The following is an 18,886-nucleotide window of genomic DNA, read 5'->3' on the forward strand; positions in this document are numbered from 1 at the left end:
GAAATGAAAATCCTTCTTTATTGAGGCGAACTTAGGACCTCATGGTCCTTTCGCCTTTCTTACAGTTAACCTCTAAAAAACTAATGATAACAACAAAATAATAATAAAAAATACAACACAGTTTGTAACAAAACAAGTTATAAAATATCATAATTTATTTAATCTTCCCTAACATACATTCACACACACACACACACGTACACCCTCTGTTGCATCTAGGCCTAACGCATGCCATCCCGCCAAGCCACAGCCATCCGGTCAAGGTAATATCCTTTCAGCGTCACCATCAGCCGGGATCGGTTTTCTATAGATTTAATATGAAAAGGTATGGAGTTCCATAGGCGGCATGCTGTTACTAAAAATGATTTGTTATAAACAGTTGTTCTGTGATGAGGAATGCGAAGCGTGGACGAGCCAGAGCGGGTATCCCTTGCGCCTCTTTCATTCAAAAATTTAAAATTCTTTGCAAGATAATTTGGAATTCCAAGATTGATGGCCGAATGAGTAATGGAAAGTATTCGTATTTTTCTGATGTCTTCTAATTTCAAAATTGATTCATTTATGTAATAGGGTGTGACATGGTCATCACGCCTAAGATTGAACAAGAATCGAACACAATAATTTTGTACACGTTGTAATTTTTGTTGCCAAAACCACAGTCATATCATTAACCACAGTGTTGCAGTAGTTGAAGTGTGGCAACAGAATAGAATAGAATAGAAAAATTCTTTATTGCTCAATGTACATAATATACAGTTATTGTAAACAATCACAATAGTATTGAACACAATTTTGGTTATACTATTTATACAAATATGCCTATGAACTTACACAAAATTTTTTAAACCTTAACTGTTTAAAACATGGGATATAATAATAAAGAGAATCATAGAGCAATAAAGCCCTGAGGTTATAAACCTGTGCGGGATCTATATTTGAATCTTACACAAACTCAGTAGTAGGGTAGAGAGTGCCTGGCCGGATCAGTACCACAGTTATACTACACAATATTTAAAAATAACATAAACGTGGCTTCTTCACATGAAACAATATTAACTTCCTTAATTCTTACGTCTTATTAAAGTATTAGGCATTGTTTAACAAACTATAACTAAGACTATAACTATCAAAGGAAAACACTATGTCTTTATATTAGAGTAGTAAAAAATTGATTAATGTCATTATGGTTAAGTAAGTAGTTACGTATAATTTTATTGAATTGGTTCTTGTTTTTACACTCTTTAATATAGTTTGGAAGTAGATTATAAAACGTTGGTGCTAAGTACAAAAAATATTTTTTGAAGTGGGATAAATTGGGTCGCGGAACATACATTTTACCCACGTTCCTTAATGTGATATAGCCCTGGTTCATTCTGTGTGTATCACATCTATTAAAAAAAATTCTTAAAACCTTAAAAACGTATAAGTTTCTAAAGGGCAAAATGTTTAAACTTTGGAAAAGAGGTAGAGAAGGTTTGGTTTTTGTTTCGTTTAGTATTATTCTGACGAAGGCTTTTTGTAGTGTGATTATTGGTTTTAATGTGGTAAAATATGTCCCACCCCAGATTTCTATGCCATATTCAATTTTTGAATTTATGAATGCGAAATAAATTGATCTAAAAAGCTGTATATAACATACGCTTCTGAGCATGTAGAATATACGGATGTATTTTACTAATTTTAGTTTTAAGTATGAAATATGTTCTTTCCAATTAAGTTGGCTGTCCACGTATAAGCCTAAATACTTTATGCTTCCTACTTGCTCGAGGTCTTGACAGTTACAAATGTTAAAACTTGTAGGGCATGTTACGTTGTGATATTTCAGGGATTTTGCAAAGTGTGTATGTTTTGTTAGGTTGAATATGATATATTTGGTTTTTGGGCTCATAACCATTAAATTTGATGTAAACCACCACCTCAGAGCATTCACGTCATGTTGCATTTTAGTATTTAACTCACATAATGAGTTTGCTTCGTATGACAGAGCTGTATCGTCAGCGAAAGCTACTAAATTACCTTTAAATTTGCCGTTACAAAGGTCATTGATAAAAATCAGAAACAAGGGACCGGACAAAACTGAGCCCTGTGGTATGCCAAGTTTTACCCGACCTTCCTCACTAACACAATTATTTGCCCTTGTGGTTTGGCTTCGTCCTGACAGGTAGGAACGGAACCATTTTAGAGCAACTCCCCTTATTCCAGCATGATACATCCTTTCCAACAGAATTCCATGGTCTACCATATCGAATGCCTTCATCAGGTCTACGAAAATACCTCCACAGACTTTACCATTATTAACATTTGTGTAAATATCCGACATATACTCAATAAGAGCAGAACAAGTGTTTAATTTGCTTTGGAATCCAAATTGTTTTTTGCTAAAGAATTGATGCTTAGTTAAAAAATTTACCAACCTAACTTTTACTATTTTTTCGAGTATTTTTGAGAAAATTGGTAAGAGGGCTATTGGTCGATAGTTACTTGGATTATATCTATCATTCTTTTTATATAACGGTGTAACGACTGCTTTTTTCAATTTAACTGGAAATTCCCCAGCTGCTAAGCTTAAATTAAAAATGTAGGCTAAAACATGTACAATGGAATTAGCTATAGTTTTTATTATATTAGGAGTTAAATTGTCATAACCTGGTGCTTTGTTATCATTTAATGAATTTATAACTTTCATTATTTCCTCCTCGCACGTTGGGTAAAGAAAAATTGAATCTTTAGTTGAGGTCCTTTCAAAGGTATTCCTGTAAGGGTCAAATACACTATTGATGTTTGCCTTATCGAACAAGATTTCGTTCCTCAAGTCATCAGCCACTGAGCAAAAGAAGTTATTTAAGGTATTCGTAACCTCATCGGGGTTGTCAATCAATTGCCCGATTTCATTTCTTAGTACAATTGGGGTACTACCTTTATGCTTTGCACCTGTTAACTCTTTTATCAAATTCCATTGGTTTTTACTATTTTTCATGTTATTTTCTAACTGGTCTGAAAAGTACTTATTTTTCGCATATCTTATTTGGTTTATAACTAAATTCTTAAAATGTTTGTATCTCTGTTCTAATGTTGGGTCATTTGGTTTTTTCAAGAAATCTCTATAAAGTTTGTTTTTAATTTTAATATTATGTTTTATAGTTGCATTCATCCAAGGGTTTTTAAAGTTTGATTTTATGTTTATAATTTTATAGGACTCATTAATGCAATGTTGTAGTTTATGTGAAAAATAATCAAAGGAAGTCGAAGCTGAATTTGTTGAAAAGGCCGAACTCCAATCTGTTTTGCTTACAACTGTTTTCAAATGTGCAATGTCCAGTTTTGAAAATTGTTTGGTTTTACTATTTTCCTTAACTTGAACCGGTTTATTGTACCTCATACAAGCTACAGTTGACCAATGATCGGTTATACATGTTTTGATTACTTGGGCTTCACAAATGAAATTACTGTTAAGTTTACTTCGTAAAAAGACATGGTCAATACATGTTTTTGTTAGCTTTGTAACCCTGGTGGGCTCATTGATTAGTGACTTTAGACCATGACTGGCCATTCTAATTAAGTATTTATCACATAAAATTGATTTATCAATAATGTTAATATTAATATCTCCATTTATCATTAAGTTAGCGGTTTTAATTAATGCTAGTATTGTATCTAATTCATCAACGAAATTGTCCGCGGCGAATTCATGTAATCTATAAATCGCCAAGATTTCAAAGGAATTATTGGCGATTAAGGATATTTTTAAATGCACACAATCAGCTGTTATCATATTTGTGCTGTCCAACTGGATAGCTGTTATCTTATCAGTCACAAATACAACTACTCCACCTGATCTTTGATTAGAGTTACATTTTACAAACATTGAATAATTAGGTAGGCTGTAGAAATTTACCTCGCTTGTATCAATCCAAATCTCTGTTAAAATTATAATATCTGGCATTTGATCAATGGAATGTAATTCCGAGACAAAAGAATCAAAATTTTTCCTTAAGCTACGAATGTTTTGCTGTAACACTACGATATCATTTGAACAAAGATTATTAAAACTAATACTATTCATTTGAATGATTAAACCTTAATGTACAATTGCACTTCCATTTCTGAATAAAAGACCAAAAACACAAAAGACAAAAAGTAACACCAAGAAAATAATACTGTTTACTGTTCGGAGGAGGCCGCATCCTGAGAATCAGATGAATTCGGCGACGCTGGCGCAGGTGCAGGTTCAGGGGCATGTCTTGGTAGCTTCTCCAAGTCCTCCATTGTAGTGACTGCAATTATTCTAGCGCCTTCCGTTGGTCGTACGAGGATCGTTCCACCTCTCACCCATACGTAGCTGTATTTATAAGTTTTCTTTAGAGTTCGGACTTCCTTGTAAACTTCACGTCTTGCTTTGGTCAAACTTTCATTAATGTAGACAATTTCAGCAGGATGATCAACATAGCCAACGTCATGTGTATTGAGATCACGCTTAACTCTTCTCTGCTTTAGGAACTCTTCCTTTTTGATTCTTCTGGTAAACTTAACTATTATACCTCGGGGCTGGATTCCACTTCTGTGCTTAGGTCCAAGTCTGTGACACGCATCCACTGACTCTTCCGTTAATGCTACGTCTAAGCTTCTTCCAACACTTTTTACCACTTCTAAAACATCTTCTTTCTCAATCTCGGGTATTCCATTTATCTCGATACAATTTATACGAGAATACTGGTTTGACTCATCTTCACGCCGCTCAAGTTCCTTTATGCGTAGGTGTAGTTTTTTATTTTCTTCAAACAAAGAATCAAACATTTTTTCAAATTTATTTAAAGACTCAGTCTGTTTTTGAACTGTTCTCCTTAGGTCCTCAATGGTTTCATGGCAGTTTTCCACCGATTTACCAAGTTCGGTTTCCAGGTTCTTTATTTGGTCTTTATTTTCTTTTCTTAGTTCCTTGAGTAGGTTGATAACATCTTGGATGTCTGGCTTATTTTCTTCAAGTTTTGATTCGACCTGCATACTTTTTCTTCGCTCCTTACTACAACCATCACATCTCCATATTTGCTTTTCTTTTTGCATGAATTCTGCATCTTCTTTTGATATATTTACACAAGATCCATGAAAATGTAATAAACAATCCTTGCACTGCACTTTAGGATGCCGATTTGTGATGTTTTTTTGGCAGCTCTTACACTTTTCAGACATTTTATTTAGCAACACCGAACAAAAACTATATAAAACACTTAAATGAAGGACGCACTGAGAACTGAATTTATTTAACAAGATAATACTTAAAAGAGTTGGATTTGGGAAGCCAAAAACATAAACATTAAATGAGCAGGAATAGCTTATCAATACCTTATCAGTGGCATCTGACCGACCGGCAGGGCAACCGTACACTCCGAGCGCTGGCTCATAACACGAGTGATTTGACCAGTAAGAGATTAATGTGAAAAGGTAGAAGTCGTTGCATCTTCTTCAGCGTGTGAACAGCGGCAAACACTCTTTTACAAGTGCTTACCACCGCGTCAGTCCAGTCCAATGTTCGGTTTAAAGTCAAACCAAGACTTTTTACTTTGTCCTGGTATTGCAAAGTGGTTCCATTTACAGTGATTTTGGTAAAATGTCTAAGTCCACTTTGTTGAGTAACCGTGAGTGACCTATGATGATTGGCTTTGTCTTGTCAGGATTGAGTCTAAGTCCATTCCTTTCTGCCCATTGAACAATTCTGTCGATGTCATGGTTCATCAATTGTATAGTTTCATTTGCATTGCTCACTTTAAAATGAGAATAGATTTGCAAGTCATCAGCGTACAAATGAAACTTTACATGGTGTAGAACTGTACTGATGTTATTGATGTAAATGGTGAAAAGCAGAGGACCAAGAATTGAACCCTGGGGAACTCCGCAGGGAACATGTCTCCAGTCGGACGTCAAGTTGTCATGACACACACACTGCTTTCGGCTCTGAAGATATGATCTCATCCATTTTAGTGAATTATCAGAAAAACCTAAAAGTTGGAGTTTAGCTAGAAGAATGCTATGGTTTACGGTATCGAAGGCTTTACTGAAGTCAAATAATGTTAAGATAGTACATTGGCTGCGATCCATAGCAAGTCGTATGTCATCAGTTACATGAAGCATTGCTGTTTCAGTGCTGTATGATTTACGAAAACCTGATTGAAAGCTATTGAGGATGTTATTTTGTGCCAAGAAATCAGAAACTTGAGAGTGAATGACTCTTTCTAGTGCTTTAGAAAGGGCGGGAAGAATGTTAATTGGTCTGTAGTCTTGCGGGAGAGATGGGGATGAGATTTTATTCAAGAGACGGACAAGCGCAGACTTCCACTTTTCTGGGAAAATACCTGATCTTAGTGAAGTATTAAATATGAAAGTTAATGTTGGAAGGAGAGCAAACAAGATTCGTTTAATTAAAGAAATTGGGATTCTGTCAGAACCAGTGGCGTCAGACGTTAACCGCCTTATAGCCTTCAAAACATCAATTTGCAATATTGGCTTCAAGTTAAATTTAGTGATGGAATTTGGCAAGAGACGTAATTTTAACTCAGTTAAATGGTTCTGAATTATTGTACCGTTTGTCTGTGATGAAATTGATAAAAAATAATTATTCAAATCGTTCAAGGGAATTGATATGGGAACAACTTTAACTTGCTTTCCAAATCCAAAACGTTTTAGATTACGCCAGCAAGCAGCAGAGGATTGTTTTCCTTCGGGAAACAATCTATGAAAATATTGGAGTCGAGCATTACGTAAATGCTGTTTTACTTTATTTCTAAGCTGGCGGTAGTGGGCCATGAGCCCCTGATCCCTAGTTCTTTTGGCTCTGCGATGGACTGAGTCCCGCCGAGCCATTAAGCCAATGATCTCCTCACTAATCCAAGGAACGGATCGACTTTTACTAACCCTAAGGTTGACAATTGGAGCGTGCTTGTCATATAATTTTAAAATGGTTTCATTAAGTGAATCCACCATATCATCAACTGACTCCAGGGTATGTATGGAGTGCCAAGGTGTTAAATTTACATCAGACAAAAAATTTGCTTCATTAAAATTTCTAAAATCTCTGTAAGAGATAAGCTTTTGTTTGGGCTTGGGAGCTCTCGTGGCAAGGGCACAATAAATTAGGTCATGTCGAGAAATGGCAGGGATTGGAAGCTGGCCATGGTGGACTGAAAATTCGGGATCACTTATAATAATAAGGTCTAGTAGGGTGTCAGCTTCAGCAGTGTGATGGGTCGAGTCCAGTTGTAGTATCGTCATGTTGCAAGAGTCAAACATGTTTGACAATTGTCTGCAATCGTAACGTCAAGGTTTGAGTAAGTCACAGTTAAAGTCACCCATGATCAAGACACGACTGTAGCCTGGCATGAAGCGCAAGAGAGTATTTTCAAAGTCGGCCAAATGCCCCACTCCTGGAGGACGGTAACATGTCCCCAGGAGAAGAGCATCCGAACCACACAAACGAATTTCCAAAAAAATTAATTTGGGTTTAGCAGAGTACTCACCCGGGGACTCGTACAACTGCCTGGCTTGCAAACCGTCCTTTACATAAACGGCAACGCCGCCACCTGTTTTTCCTAAGCGATCGTTTCTGAAAACGGAATAGCCAGGCAGTGCGATCAACCCAGGCGAGGGAGACCATGGATAACTGAAAGCCAATATGGCATAAACATAATACCCATAAAAACACCTATACTGTATAAAATGGATGGTAATGTGATAAATAATTTGCATTTTACATAATTAAAATACAAAAAATAGTATTGCACAATCGTGATTGTTATGTCATTAACAATAATAAAAACTGCTAACGTTTAACATTTAAAATCACGCTCACTCAAGCAAAACAAAAATTACACAACACTGTACGTACAGCAATAAATGACGTAAAAAAACTGAACAATAGACAGTCTAGCACTGTACTGCAAGCTACTGCTACCGTAGTCAGCATAGGCTACTACTACACGTTGTTTCAGAAAATTAGACATAAGAATGTCTATAAAAACATTAGATAACTCATAAAACTGCATAAAATCATAGTAATTAGTCTTAAAGATAATAACAACAGTTGTAAAATAGGATAAAGATAACAATGGATGACGTTCTTTCTCATCTATAATATTAAAACAAAACAGTGTTTTTTTATTTCACGATTCTGAATCAACCACTCGACGGATTTTCATGATTTTTGTGTTGAAAGAAAGATAATTTTGAGAACTAGGGAATGTCGGAGCCATAATTTTAGTTTAAGGTCCCAGTTTTTTAGAAATTACGTTTTAATTTTTTTTAAGTCTAGCAGCCGACGGAAGAGTTAAAGTCGTTTTAGTGGTGGTTTAACTAACAGCTGGTTTCTAACTGTCATTGAAATGTTTATGTTACAAGTTGTTTGTAAACAAAAATATTGATTCAGAGTTTGCCTACACACTATTTCACTTTAAAATGCAGTTTATTACCTACCGTAAAAGATCTATGTTATCAGGAGATTGTGTAATTTTGAACTAAACATTTTAAACGTATAATCAAGTTTTGTCATAAATGCAATCCGTCTAATCCTTTAAGATATAAGTGGTTTACGTGTTGATACATCTTTTTCTAAATGTTTGAATATAAGTATGACTGCATACAGTACACATGAAAATGTCAACCGGTGTAGTAGGTCTCCAGAAAACTGACCAGTAAGCTGCAGGGTGTCAGTAGAACCCAAAATCGATTCATACCATATCATAACTATCCCAGTAGTACTGTATGATTCAGAAACTTGATAAAGGGGTACATTCCAAAAGGCTCAGATCTCGGATGGGCTAGGCAGGCTTTGCATGGCGGAGAGAAGATACTTCAACTTTTAAAGGTATCTTCCTTAGAAATGGCAGGGGATAGAAGAGAACGGGAGGCCAGGATCATTTTAGAGGTTTCAGTGGCCAAGGTGGTAATATAAGGTACAGTAAGTGATAGTAGGCCTATGCAGTGGAAGGTGGTATGTAGCTACTGTACTCAAAGCCAGTGTGTGTGAATCGGTCACCAAGTTGTAAACTAGCTGTTCTGAATCATATAGTTTTAATGGACTACTCGATTCCCGTACGTAGGACGGGCCAAACTGCTCATTGTTATTATAATCTTTCTTTGGTTTCTCTTCATCCACACATACAACAAGTTGCCATGGTTACTATTCACCCAATCACAAACTGTAGTGAGATAGCAAAAGCGCACAGTAGACTGTTGTGTAAGGAGCAGACGATTGTCAGAGCAAGCTAATAGCTTGACCTTGAAGCTAACTATGGCTATTTTTTCTTTGTTTTGCTTTTGATTTTTGTCAAATAAACCATTGTGTTTCAAAAACAATAATGGGGGAACCTACTGCATATAAAAAATGGCCATAAATATTTAATTTTATAGTGCTTTCAACATATTAGAGTATCCTACTTGTAAAAAATCGTCCAGTTATTATTTTATTACAAACTAAGAAATCTTTTTCATTTGTAAAATGAGATTCCATTTTTTTGTAAAAACAATATTTTGTCAGACTGGTTTAAAAACAACTGTTTTTGACACATGCGTTGATATTCAAAAGTTCTTCTTTTTAGTCTTTTACTAAAAATATCATTGTTGATGATACTTTTGATTCAAGGTCGTCATAATTAGATTAAAATGTGTTTGGTTATAAATAATCGAAACATTCATTGTTGTGTTGTATTGCTATTATTTTTGTGTTAGTTTCCCGTAGACGGTGAGGTGAGGGACAATTGTGAGTGACATGATGGATGAAATTAGTAGGCCTAAGGATTTGTATCGAAATATAATGGAAAAAGCCCAAGAAAATAGTTTATAGTACTGGTGTAAGTTTCTATTGTTAAGTGCGTTATGTACAGGGTTTTAATAAAATAATAGTGGGGTTTAGTTATGAAATAAAAAGAAAATGAGAAAAGATAAAAACAATTTATTTTGTTGAATAACTGACATCAAAAAGATTTTAAATACATAGCCAATAAGCTTCAACATGTCAACCATTTTTTGCTCTACGGTCGACCAGAGTATGATTATTTTAGCCCACACGAGCAATATTTCTCTTGTTACAATGGAGACTGCATCTCTGGTTCTTTCTAGTAGATGTGCTAAATTTCAAGTTTTGTTGGAATAAACTATGTTTTTGACATCATAAAATGACCGTTATACTAGAGTGACTGACTTTAGTTCACTTAGCTACACACTTAGCCTTTTCTTGACGGAAAACATGTTTAAAAGAAAATACAACTCAAAGTTTAGTTAAAAGAATAAGTACTTAGGTTGTCGATTAGAACAACAATCAACACAGCTGTTTCAATCAATGTAAACAAAACTGTTTGAGCTACCGTATGCAGGGGTATTAATATGAAATATTTGTCTTATAATAGTTTTACAGACAGTTAAACCTCACCAATTTTTTTATGAAACCCCTGTTTTTACTAAAATTAGTTAAGAGAACACAAGGCTTTTTATTTATTTACATACACAAATAAATAATAACAGGAATACTGTAAGGCAAAATATTTCAACTACGGAGTTAAAATATTTTGCCTTACAGTCATTCCCTCCTAGACTAGCAACTTACAATCCATTCATATTTTTCATATAATACCCTTTTTACTGTTAATGTTTTCTAGGCTAAAAAGTCGTAAAAAGGGAAACTTAACAATATCAACATGCGGCGTTTTCAAGCTTATTTTTCTCACGTAAACGTTTTGAGCGTTGTGATTTATTTTTACGTGAGAAAAATAACCTTGAAAACGCCGCCGGATGTTGATATTGGTGCGGCGAAATGTCGGAGTTAGAGAACTTAAGTCTGTGATTTTATTTTTATTTTTGCATTTTTTATCAATGTGTGTGTACAATGAACTGTCATGACAAGGACTGTGTTCTCCTGGTTCCGATAAGGTGAGTGATGTCCAAAAATACATATCCAACTGAATGTTTGTTTACGTTTATTAGAACAAACATTTATTTTCCAAATCTGAGTGTTTTGTTTTTACTTCATCCATGGTGACCAACATAGTTAATCTGTGCTTTCTACGATAAATAACTCCATCGATGAAATCAGATTATTCACTTTAAAGAAATCTAAACAAGAACAAGTCAAAAGTAAGTACCACATGGACTCTTTAAGCTTTTATATTTCTTTACTAGCAGCTACCCGGCATGCGTTGCTGCGCTTAACAACTATTATTTTAAATGGTAATTTGTTCTTTACGATGAATAATAAAAGTCTATACCAAATATAAAAATAGAATATTTTACTTAATTGCCAGTGGATAAACAATGTTTTTGTTTTTTCTTTAGGTGTATAAATATATTATTATCCATTATCCAAGATAGGTTGTAGCTCACTTGGGCACCTACACTATCAAAGCGAAGTTGGCTGACTCCGGTCAAACTGTCACACTACGCAATAGTCTGTAGTTTTCTCAAACTGACTAAGAAGGAATTTCCCTTAAAAGTTACCTTTTCACAGCTTTAATTAAGGAACATGACCACAAAGTTTCGGGAGAAAGTTTGGAAACACCCATATACTAGCCGACCCGTGCGAAGCATTTGCACTGAATTGTTTTAAAATCCCACTTATTGAGGTACAAAACATGCATACAGTTAATTCTGAGTAGTAAGTGCATTGTTGATTTAAGTATGGGTCCTTGCTTCAGAAATAGATGTTGGTCTACATAGATAATTAACCTTTTCAAAAAAACTTTTAAGTTATTTACGTTTTTACATGTTTACAGGATTTATTTTACCTTCTTAAATTTCCTAATTTAATATAGTATACAAAAAGTTAAAGTTTGCGAGATATTTAGGAAAAACCTAAAAATTGCACCTAGAATCCAAGATGGCGGCCATTTTCTGACCCCCCACCATGGGTTTTTTGTTGTTGTTTAAAATAGACACCTAGGAGGGCATTTTAAAGCAATTTCCAGAACTATAAGATTTTTTTCATTTTTTAAGGCATTAAATGACTGTGCTGATAGTGATAGGTGAAAAAGCCATGCCTGAGACAAAAGTGGATCAACTTTGGTTGATTTTAAAAACAAACAAATTGTGTTATGTATGTTCTATGACTCTATTCTAAAAATGTTGTATTGTTTTTTTTTTAAACAAATTCTACTAAATTTTTTTCTTACTATAAGTAGGAAATTCTTATGCGATTGGAGATTTAATCAGACTTTTACTTGCGATTTTGGTAACAGTTAATACCGCTTACTTTTTACCATTTCCACGATGCTGTCTTACCTTAAAGGTTTAAGTGGAAATTCAATATCAGGAGGCAATGTGATAGCAATTCCTTGCAGGTTGTTGGTCAAAGTCACAGTTGGAACCTGGCGTCTCACTGCTCGACCTTTGGCACTCATCTTCACTGGCTTACTCTCTTGTTTGCGTAGCAATCGCTCCATTGTCTTTTTCTGTAATATGTGAGGTACCAAATTTTAACGGGGATAAAAACGTACTGCTATTCAACAAACACCGTAACTTACCAGTTTTCATCCACAATAGCCTACTCCTAGGCCTATGTGTTGGCCATAGCTTCGGCTATGGGCCAAAGAACGTAAGCCTATTTTTAATCACAGTAAAGTATGTTGACAACTCATCTAGTCTGGATTAGTGATGGACCATCATATGTTTTTACATTTTACATATGCAGTTGTTTTACAAAATATAATTCAGTGTTGTGTTGTGTTTGTAAGAAAATAAGAGAGTTTATAACAATTTATTCTTTCATTAACTTTAATTTCACCAACAAAGGTTATGGGCCATTTGGAATAATAAAATAATCATTTTACAGTATTCTGTGCTTAAAAATAAGTAAAATGAGTTTTGGCTATAGAATTGAACCTTTGAAACGAAATAATTATGACACTTGGAAAATTCAAGCTGAAGCTATATTAATCCAACAAAACCTAATGGAATATGTATCTGGAGAGAACAAATGTCCTGAGGATGAAGTTGGTAAGAATGCCGGGATAGTTAAAGATCTTAAAGCAAAATCAGAACTAATATTGATAATTTCACCTAGTGAATTGAAATTAGTAAAAAACTGCAAAACTTCCAAAGAAGTATGGGATTGCCTGCAGAACAATTACCAAAGTTCTGGTCCTGCAAGGAAAGCCACATTATTAAAGCAGTTAATAGTTCATAAAATGAAAGATGGAGAAGATGCTAGGGATAATGTCAACAAATTTATGGAGATTGTTGACAAACTTCAAGAAATGGACATAATTATCAATTCAGACTTACTTAGCATTATGCTACTTTACAGCTTATCATCATCATTTGAAAATTTCTGGGTAGCAATTGAGTCTAGAGACACTTTACCTTCTCCTAATGATTTAAAAATAAAAGTAATTGAGGAGAGTGAAGCTAGGTCAAAAGACACTTGTACGAATAATGAAGATACATTGTATTGCAAAACAAACTAGTTCAACTCCAAGAAAGGTATTCGCAACACTTATAGTCATAAGAAACAAGAGAAGAACAACACTACAAAAGTAGGTTTCAAAGTTATATGTTTTAGATGTGGAAAAATAGGACACAAAGCCAATAACTGTAGATCCAAACAAATGGGAGATAGTTTCAAAGCAGAGGCTGAATGTTTCTCTTCAAATTTGAACATTTTAGGTTCTACTTCATCTGATTGGTGTATTGATAGTGGATGTACATCGCACATGTGTGGAGAGAAATTACAGTTCAGAGATATCAAAAATTCAAACGGAATTTTGGAACTTGCTTCTAAAGGAAAGACATCTGACGTTTCTGGAACAGGAACGGTTTCGCTGGAATAAAAAAATTCTGAAATCATACATTTGAATAACACTCTGTTTGTACCAGACTTTGGCAACAAATCTAATGAGTGTCAGTAAAATAACAGATAAAGGATTTAAAGTGATTTTTGAAAAAGAGAAAGCTGTCGTCCAAAACCAAAGAGGAAATGTAATTGTGGCAGCAGAACGCCAGGGTGGTCTTTATTATGTCAAAAGTACAAAATCTGTAATGGTAAATGAAAAATCAAACTATACAAAAGAACCTGAGATCATAGATTGGCATAAGAAGTTTATTGATTTCATCCTATACTATTGATGTATGGTCAAAAAACACTTCTACCTTCCCCGTAGCAGCAAACCTAAGCACTCGTTAAATTTCTAAATTGGGAATAAATATGACGTCTTATTTATGGAAATATTTTAGTAAAAATGTAATCAGACAAGTTGAAATTCGCTTAGTCTGCAGGTTTGCTGCGGCGGCGGTATTCTCATATTTGACCCTCAAAATACAAAATTTACAAATTTCTCTCAAAGACCTTAAAAAACAAATGATTTAGTACCGTATATCAAAGTGTTTTTTTTACAGTTATTGGTAAGGGAGAAAAATAAAAAAAAAATTAAATTTAAAACTCCCATGTTATTCTTATGGAGAATATTGTAAAATGTTGTAGTTTGTTTGTTTATGGATATATTTTGATCAAACTTGGAAATTTTTTTAAATTTTATACCAAACTATTAATATTTCACTAAAAAACACACTTAACTAGTCTCCTTGTAGCAGCAAACTTAGGTACTCGTTAAACCTAATGTTATTTATAGATTTAATTGAAAATCAATTCAGACAAATGGAAATTTGCTTAGTCGGCAGGTTTGAAATGAAATGAAATGAATGAAATGAAATGTGTTTATTGTCCTTAGAATTTTCACAAATTATTGACAAAGTCATACAACTGCTAAGGTTTATAGCATAGTCAGTTAATAAATACAGTAAGATACAATATAGCTAACTACATAAAATGAGACACTTTACAATACACATTTTAAATATTACAATTGAATAGGTAATCTTAATCTTAAGAAAAATTTGTGGCATTGAAAATAATGGAAGTGATTAAACCGCATAACCAACAAAGTCCAACAGTAAATAATTTGGTCAATTCGCAAACTCTTAACTCTACTTAAAAATTAATACCAGACATTTCAAAAAATTCATTTAGAGAATAGAATGGGTTGTTCAAAAGCCATCTGTAGAATTTTGTTTTAAAAGTGTTTTCAGGATATTTTTGTATTAAATGTATTAGTTTGTTGTATATTTTTAGTGAGATTACAATATGGCTTTTAAGAGTTTTAGACAGTCTGAAAAAATCTATGGCAGCAACGCTTTTATTCCTAGTATAATGAACATGAGAAATTTGTTTGATTAAGTTGGGATTTTTTAGAACGTATGATACAGAGTCAAATAAATAAATGTCAATCACTGTTGGAATTTGTAGCTGAATGAACAGGGGTTTACAGTGTTCCTGTTGGGGTTCATAGGATATAATTCTAACCAACTTCTTTTGTAAGACTAGAATTTCCTCTATCCTACTGCAATTGCCGTAAAATATAATATTGTATCTAAAAATGGATTGAAAATAAGCAAAGTAGGCTGTTTTAATATAATTTTGATCTATACAATGTATTAGTTTAGTCATAAGACAAATTACCCTTGAAAGCTTAGAACTTATGTAATCAATATGAGGTCCCCAGGAAAGAGTCTTATCCAGATAAATACCAAGAAATTTCACGTTGTCTACATAGCCATCCAACATATTTAATTCACACGGTCTAAGGCGAAAAACAATTTTTTGAGTTTTATCTTTATTTAAGAGGAAGCCATTAGATTCAAACCAGATAGAAGCTTCATTAATTGAGTTTTGAGCTAACTCTTGAAGTTGTTTAAGATCAGGATTAATATTTAAAAATGTTGTGTCATCTGCATACAAATAAGTTTTACTAGTTATACATGCTGGGAGGTCGTTAATACAAATTAAAAATAACAGAGGACCTAGAACAGACCCCTGAGGCACGCCATATTTTATTTTTAATTCTTGGGACCAGTCTCCATCAATATTGACTTTTTGTGTTCTATTGTTTAAGTATGACTTGAAAAAAGAAAGTGGAGTTCCGTTGATACCGTAAAAACTTAATTTCATTATCAGGTCATCATGGTCCACACAATCAAAAGCCCTACTCAGGTCACAAAAAGTGGCCTGAGCAAGTGACTTCCTCTCAAAGACCATTAGTACCTCATTAATCAATTTATCTATTGCGTCTGATGTACACTTGCCCTTTCTAAATCCAAATTGCGAAACACTTAAAAAGTTGTTTCTTTCAAAAAAAGAATTCAGCTGATCAAAGACCACGATTTCAAACAATTTTGATACTACAGGAATGATTGATATTGGGCGATAACTTTCTGGAATGTCTTTTTTACCTTTTTTAAAAATGGGACAGACTCTGGTGACCTTTAATTCATCTGGAAAGACGCCTTCAAGGAGACAGAGATTAAAGCAGTAAGATAGAGGTTCAGCTAGATTACCAATTATCTGTTTAAGCAAACTATTATGAAATGAAATGAAATGAAAATCCTTCTTTATTGAGGCGAACTTAGGACCTCATGGTCCTTTCTTACAGTTAACCTCTAAATAATAATAGTAATAACAATAATACATGATATGAACAAAAGTAAAATACACATTTCGTAACATAATTAATAATAAACAACATAACATGCGTTTATTTTCCTAGCATACAGTCACACACACATACACTCTTTGCAGCAGCTAAGCCTAACGCACGCCATCCCGCCACGCCACTACCATCCGGTTGAGATAATATTCTTTCAGTGTCGCCTTCAGTCGGGATCGGTTTTCTATGGATATTAGACATAAGATAAACATCATTACTGCTAGAGTTTTTTAGTTTTTTTGTGGCTTTTATTAGATCATTAGGTGCGATAAAATTCCAGGAAAAAGGCACAGGAGTAATGGAAGACTTATTAACTAAATCTTTTGAACTGTAGGCATTACTAACAATTTTCATTTTTATGTTTTCAATTGATTCAATAAAAAATGTATTGAAAATATCAGGAGATATTTTAGGTTTTTTTGTATTAATTAAAGAGTTGCCACTGGTTTTAATGACTTGCCAAGCAGTTTTACATCTGTTATTACTTTTTTCTATGAGATTTGTGTTGTATTCTATTTTTGCCTTCTTAATTGAATGCTTATATTGATTTTTTAACCCATTATATGCTTGTTTTGTTTCATTTGAAACACTTCGACTATTTTTTACAATTTTATTAAGAAAAATTAATCTTTCTTTCATAACTCTTAACTCACTAGTATACCAAGCATTACTTTTATTTTTTTTGGAATTTTCAGTCTGAATTTTTACTACTTTAGAAAAATAAAAAATGTTATCTTTTAAAACTTTGAAAAACATTTTAAAGATATTTTCTGCTTTTGGATTTATACAATTAAGAACTTTTGTCCAATCATAAGTACCAAGCTTATCCACTAACACACCCACCGAATCTTTTGGCAAAATTACTTTAGAAAAGGAGTTCAAAGCAGCATATTGATTAACGCAATTTTTTCCCAAATTCAAAGTTATATTTAATAGAAGACCATTGTGGTCGGAGAAAGGAAAATAAAAAACTTTACAGCTTATGTTTGCATTTTTATTACAGTTTGTTAATATGTTGTCCAGGCAATTGTTGCCTCGAGTGGGGTAGTGATTTAGGAAGTGAAAATTGTGCTGGCGGAGTATATTAAGAAATTGTTTAGAGAGGTAGTTGTTCTGTGTCAAGTCAAAATTTTTATTAAAATCTCCTCCAATAATTGAAACATAATTAGTCCAACGAGAAAGATGAGTTAATAATTTATCAAAATTTTCAAGAAAAACCACAGGGTTGCCCGAAGGTGAGTGGTAGACTGAAACAAAAATTAATTTAAAATCCTCGATAAAGACCGCTGCTGCTTCTAAACTCATTTCAGAACAAAACTGGTCCAAATCACACATTTTAACCTTTAAAAAGTTTTTAGTGAAAATTAAAGAGCCCCCCCTTATATGATCAGTTCTGCAGAAAAAACTACTACAACAGAAACCATCAGGATATGCCAAGGCAACTTCTTCTGTTCTTAACCAATGTTCAGTTAGACCGATAGCAGAAATATTATTACTGAGTAAAAATGACTCTAAAATTGATATTTTATTTTTTAAGCCCTGGATATTTAGAAACAAGAAAGTAGTATCCGCATTTACAACTGATGGGTTTTTTAGTGGTTTTAGCTTGGCAGTCTTATTAAGGCTAAACACTATTATTAGGCCTACTTGGATCTACAGAAACAAATGATGCATTGGTACTGAGATCAACACTACACATCTGGGAAATGACTTTATCAGTTAGCTTATCTAGATCTCTTATATTACTCACATCCTTGGCACAATTACTCTGCTTTAGCACTTCACTTGAGACACACTGGACACTATCAGGGGCTTTTTCGTCTGTCACGTTGAACTGTAGTTGCTGCTGAGCCGGGGGAGTATGAATATTGGTCTCTGTAGTCTCCAGAGAGGCATTGGTAGGAGAGGATGGTGTTGGAGCTATGGTGTCTGTAGCATGTCTTGTGAAACTCTTAGGTGTGGATGTAACAGATGTGTTCCTTGGTGGTTCAATGGTATGTAGGGCTGGAGATTTTTCTTGTAGGGATTTAGAGTGTCTACTATGGTTTGTGAGAAGTTCTGTTAGCTTTTTATGAAGACCACCGCTTATCTTTGACATTCTTTTGGTTTCTTTTTCGTCTAAAACTATGTAGACTGTGGCGCCAGTGACAGATTGAAAACTAATAATCTTATTAATAAAGTGCTCAGGCTGTATAAAGTCTCTAACGCACCCCATTGGGGAACAGATCAAAGTTTTTAGGCCTCTGTTTTGAAAGTCGTTGATGAGTTGATCAAAAGCCTTGTCATAGTTTTCTTGTGTTGGTTTTTCGTGATATTTAGCTTTGGTCACAATACTATACACCAAAGCACCATTTTGTACCTGTTGGCATGTTAAA

General features: G+C 34.0%; 1 protein-coding gene across 4 annotated transcripts in view; it reads right to left on the reverse strand.

Moving 5' to 3' along the window:
• The window catches only part of LOC128987720 (INO80 complex subunit B-like), a 44,502-nt gene that overhangs the window by 3,485 nt on the left and 22,131 nt on the right, over positions 1-18,886 (reverse strand). For 3 of the 4 annotated variants that reach the window (XM_054408716.1, XM_054408717.1, XM_054408715.1), the window contains 2 exons: positions 12,256-12,425; positions 7,509-7,651 (listed from right to left, as the gene is read on the reverse strand). In XM_054408716.1, the coding sequence (XP_054264691.1) occupies positions 7,509-7,651; positions 12,256-12,425 (313 nt within the window). The remainder of the gene's footprint in view (positions 1-7,508; positions 7,652-12,255; positions 12,426-18,886) is intronic. The other variant, XM_054408718.1, reaches the window with a different exon arrangement.

Source organism: Macrosteles quadrilineatus, unplaced genomic scaffold, assembly GCF_028750875.1.
Source record: "Macrosteles quadrilineatus isolate MER2022 unplaced genomic scaffold, UCM_ALF_1.0 Scaffold_2__2_contigs__length_208266976, whole genome shotgun sequence".
In the NCBI taxonomy this organism is placed as follows: Eukaryota; Metazoa; Arthropoda; class Insecta; order Hemiptera; family Cicadellidae; genus Macrosteles; species Macrosteles quadrilineatus.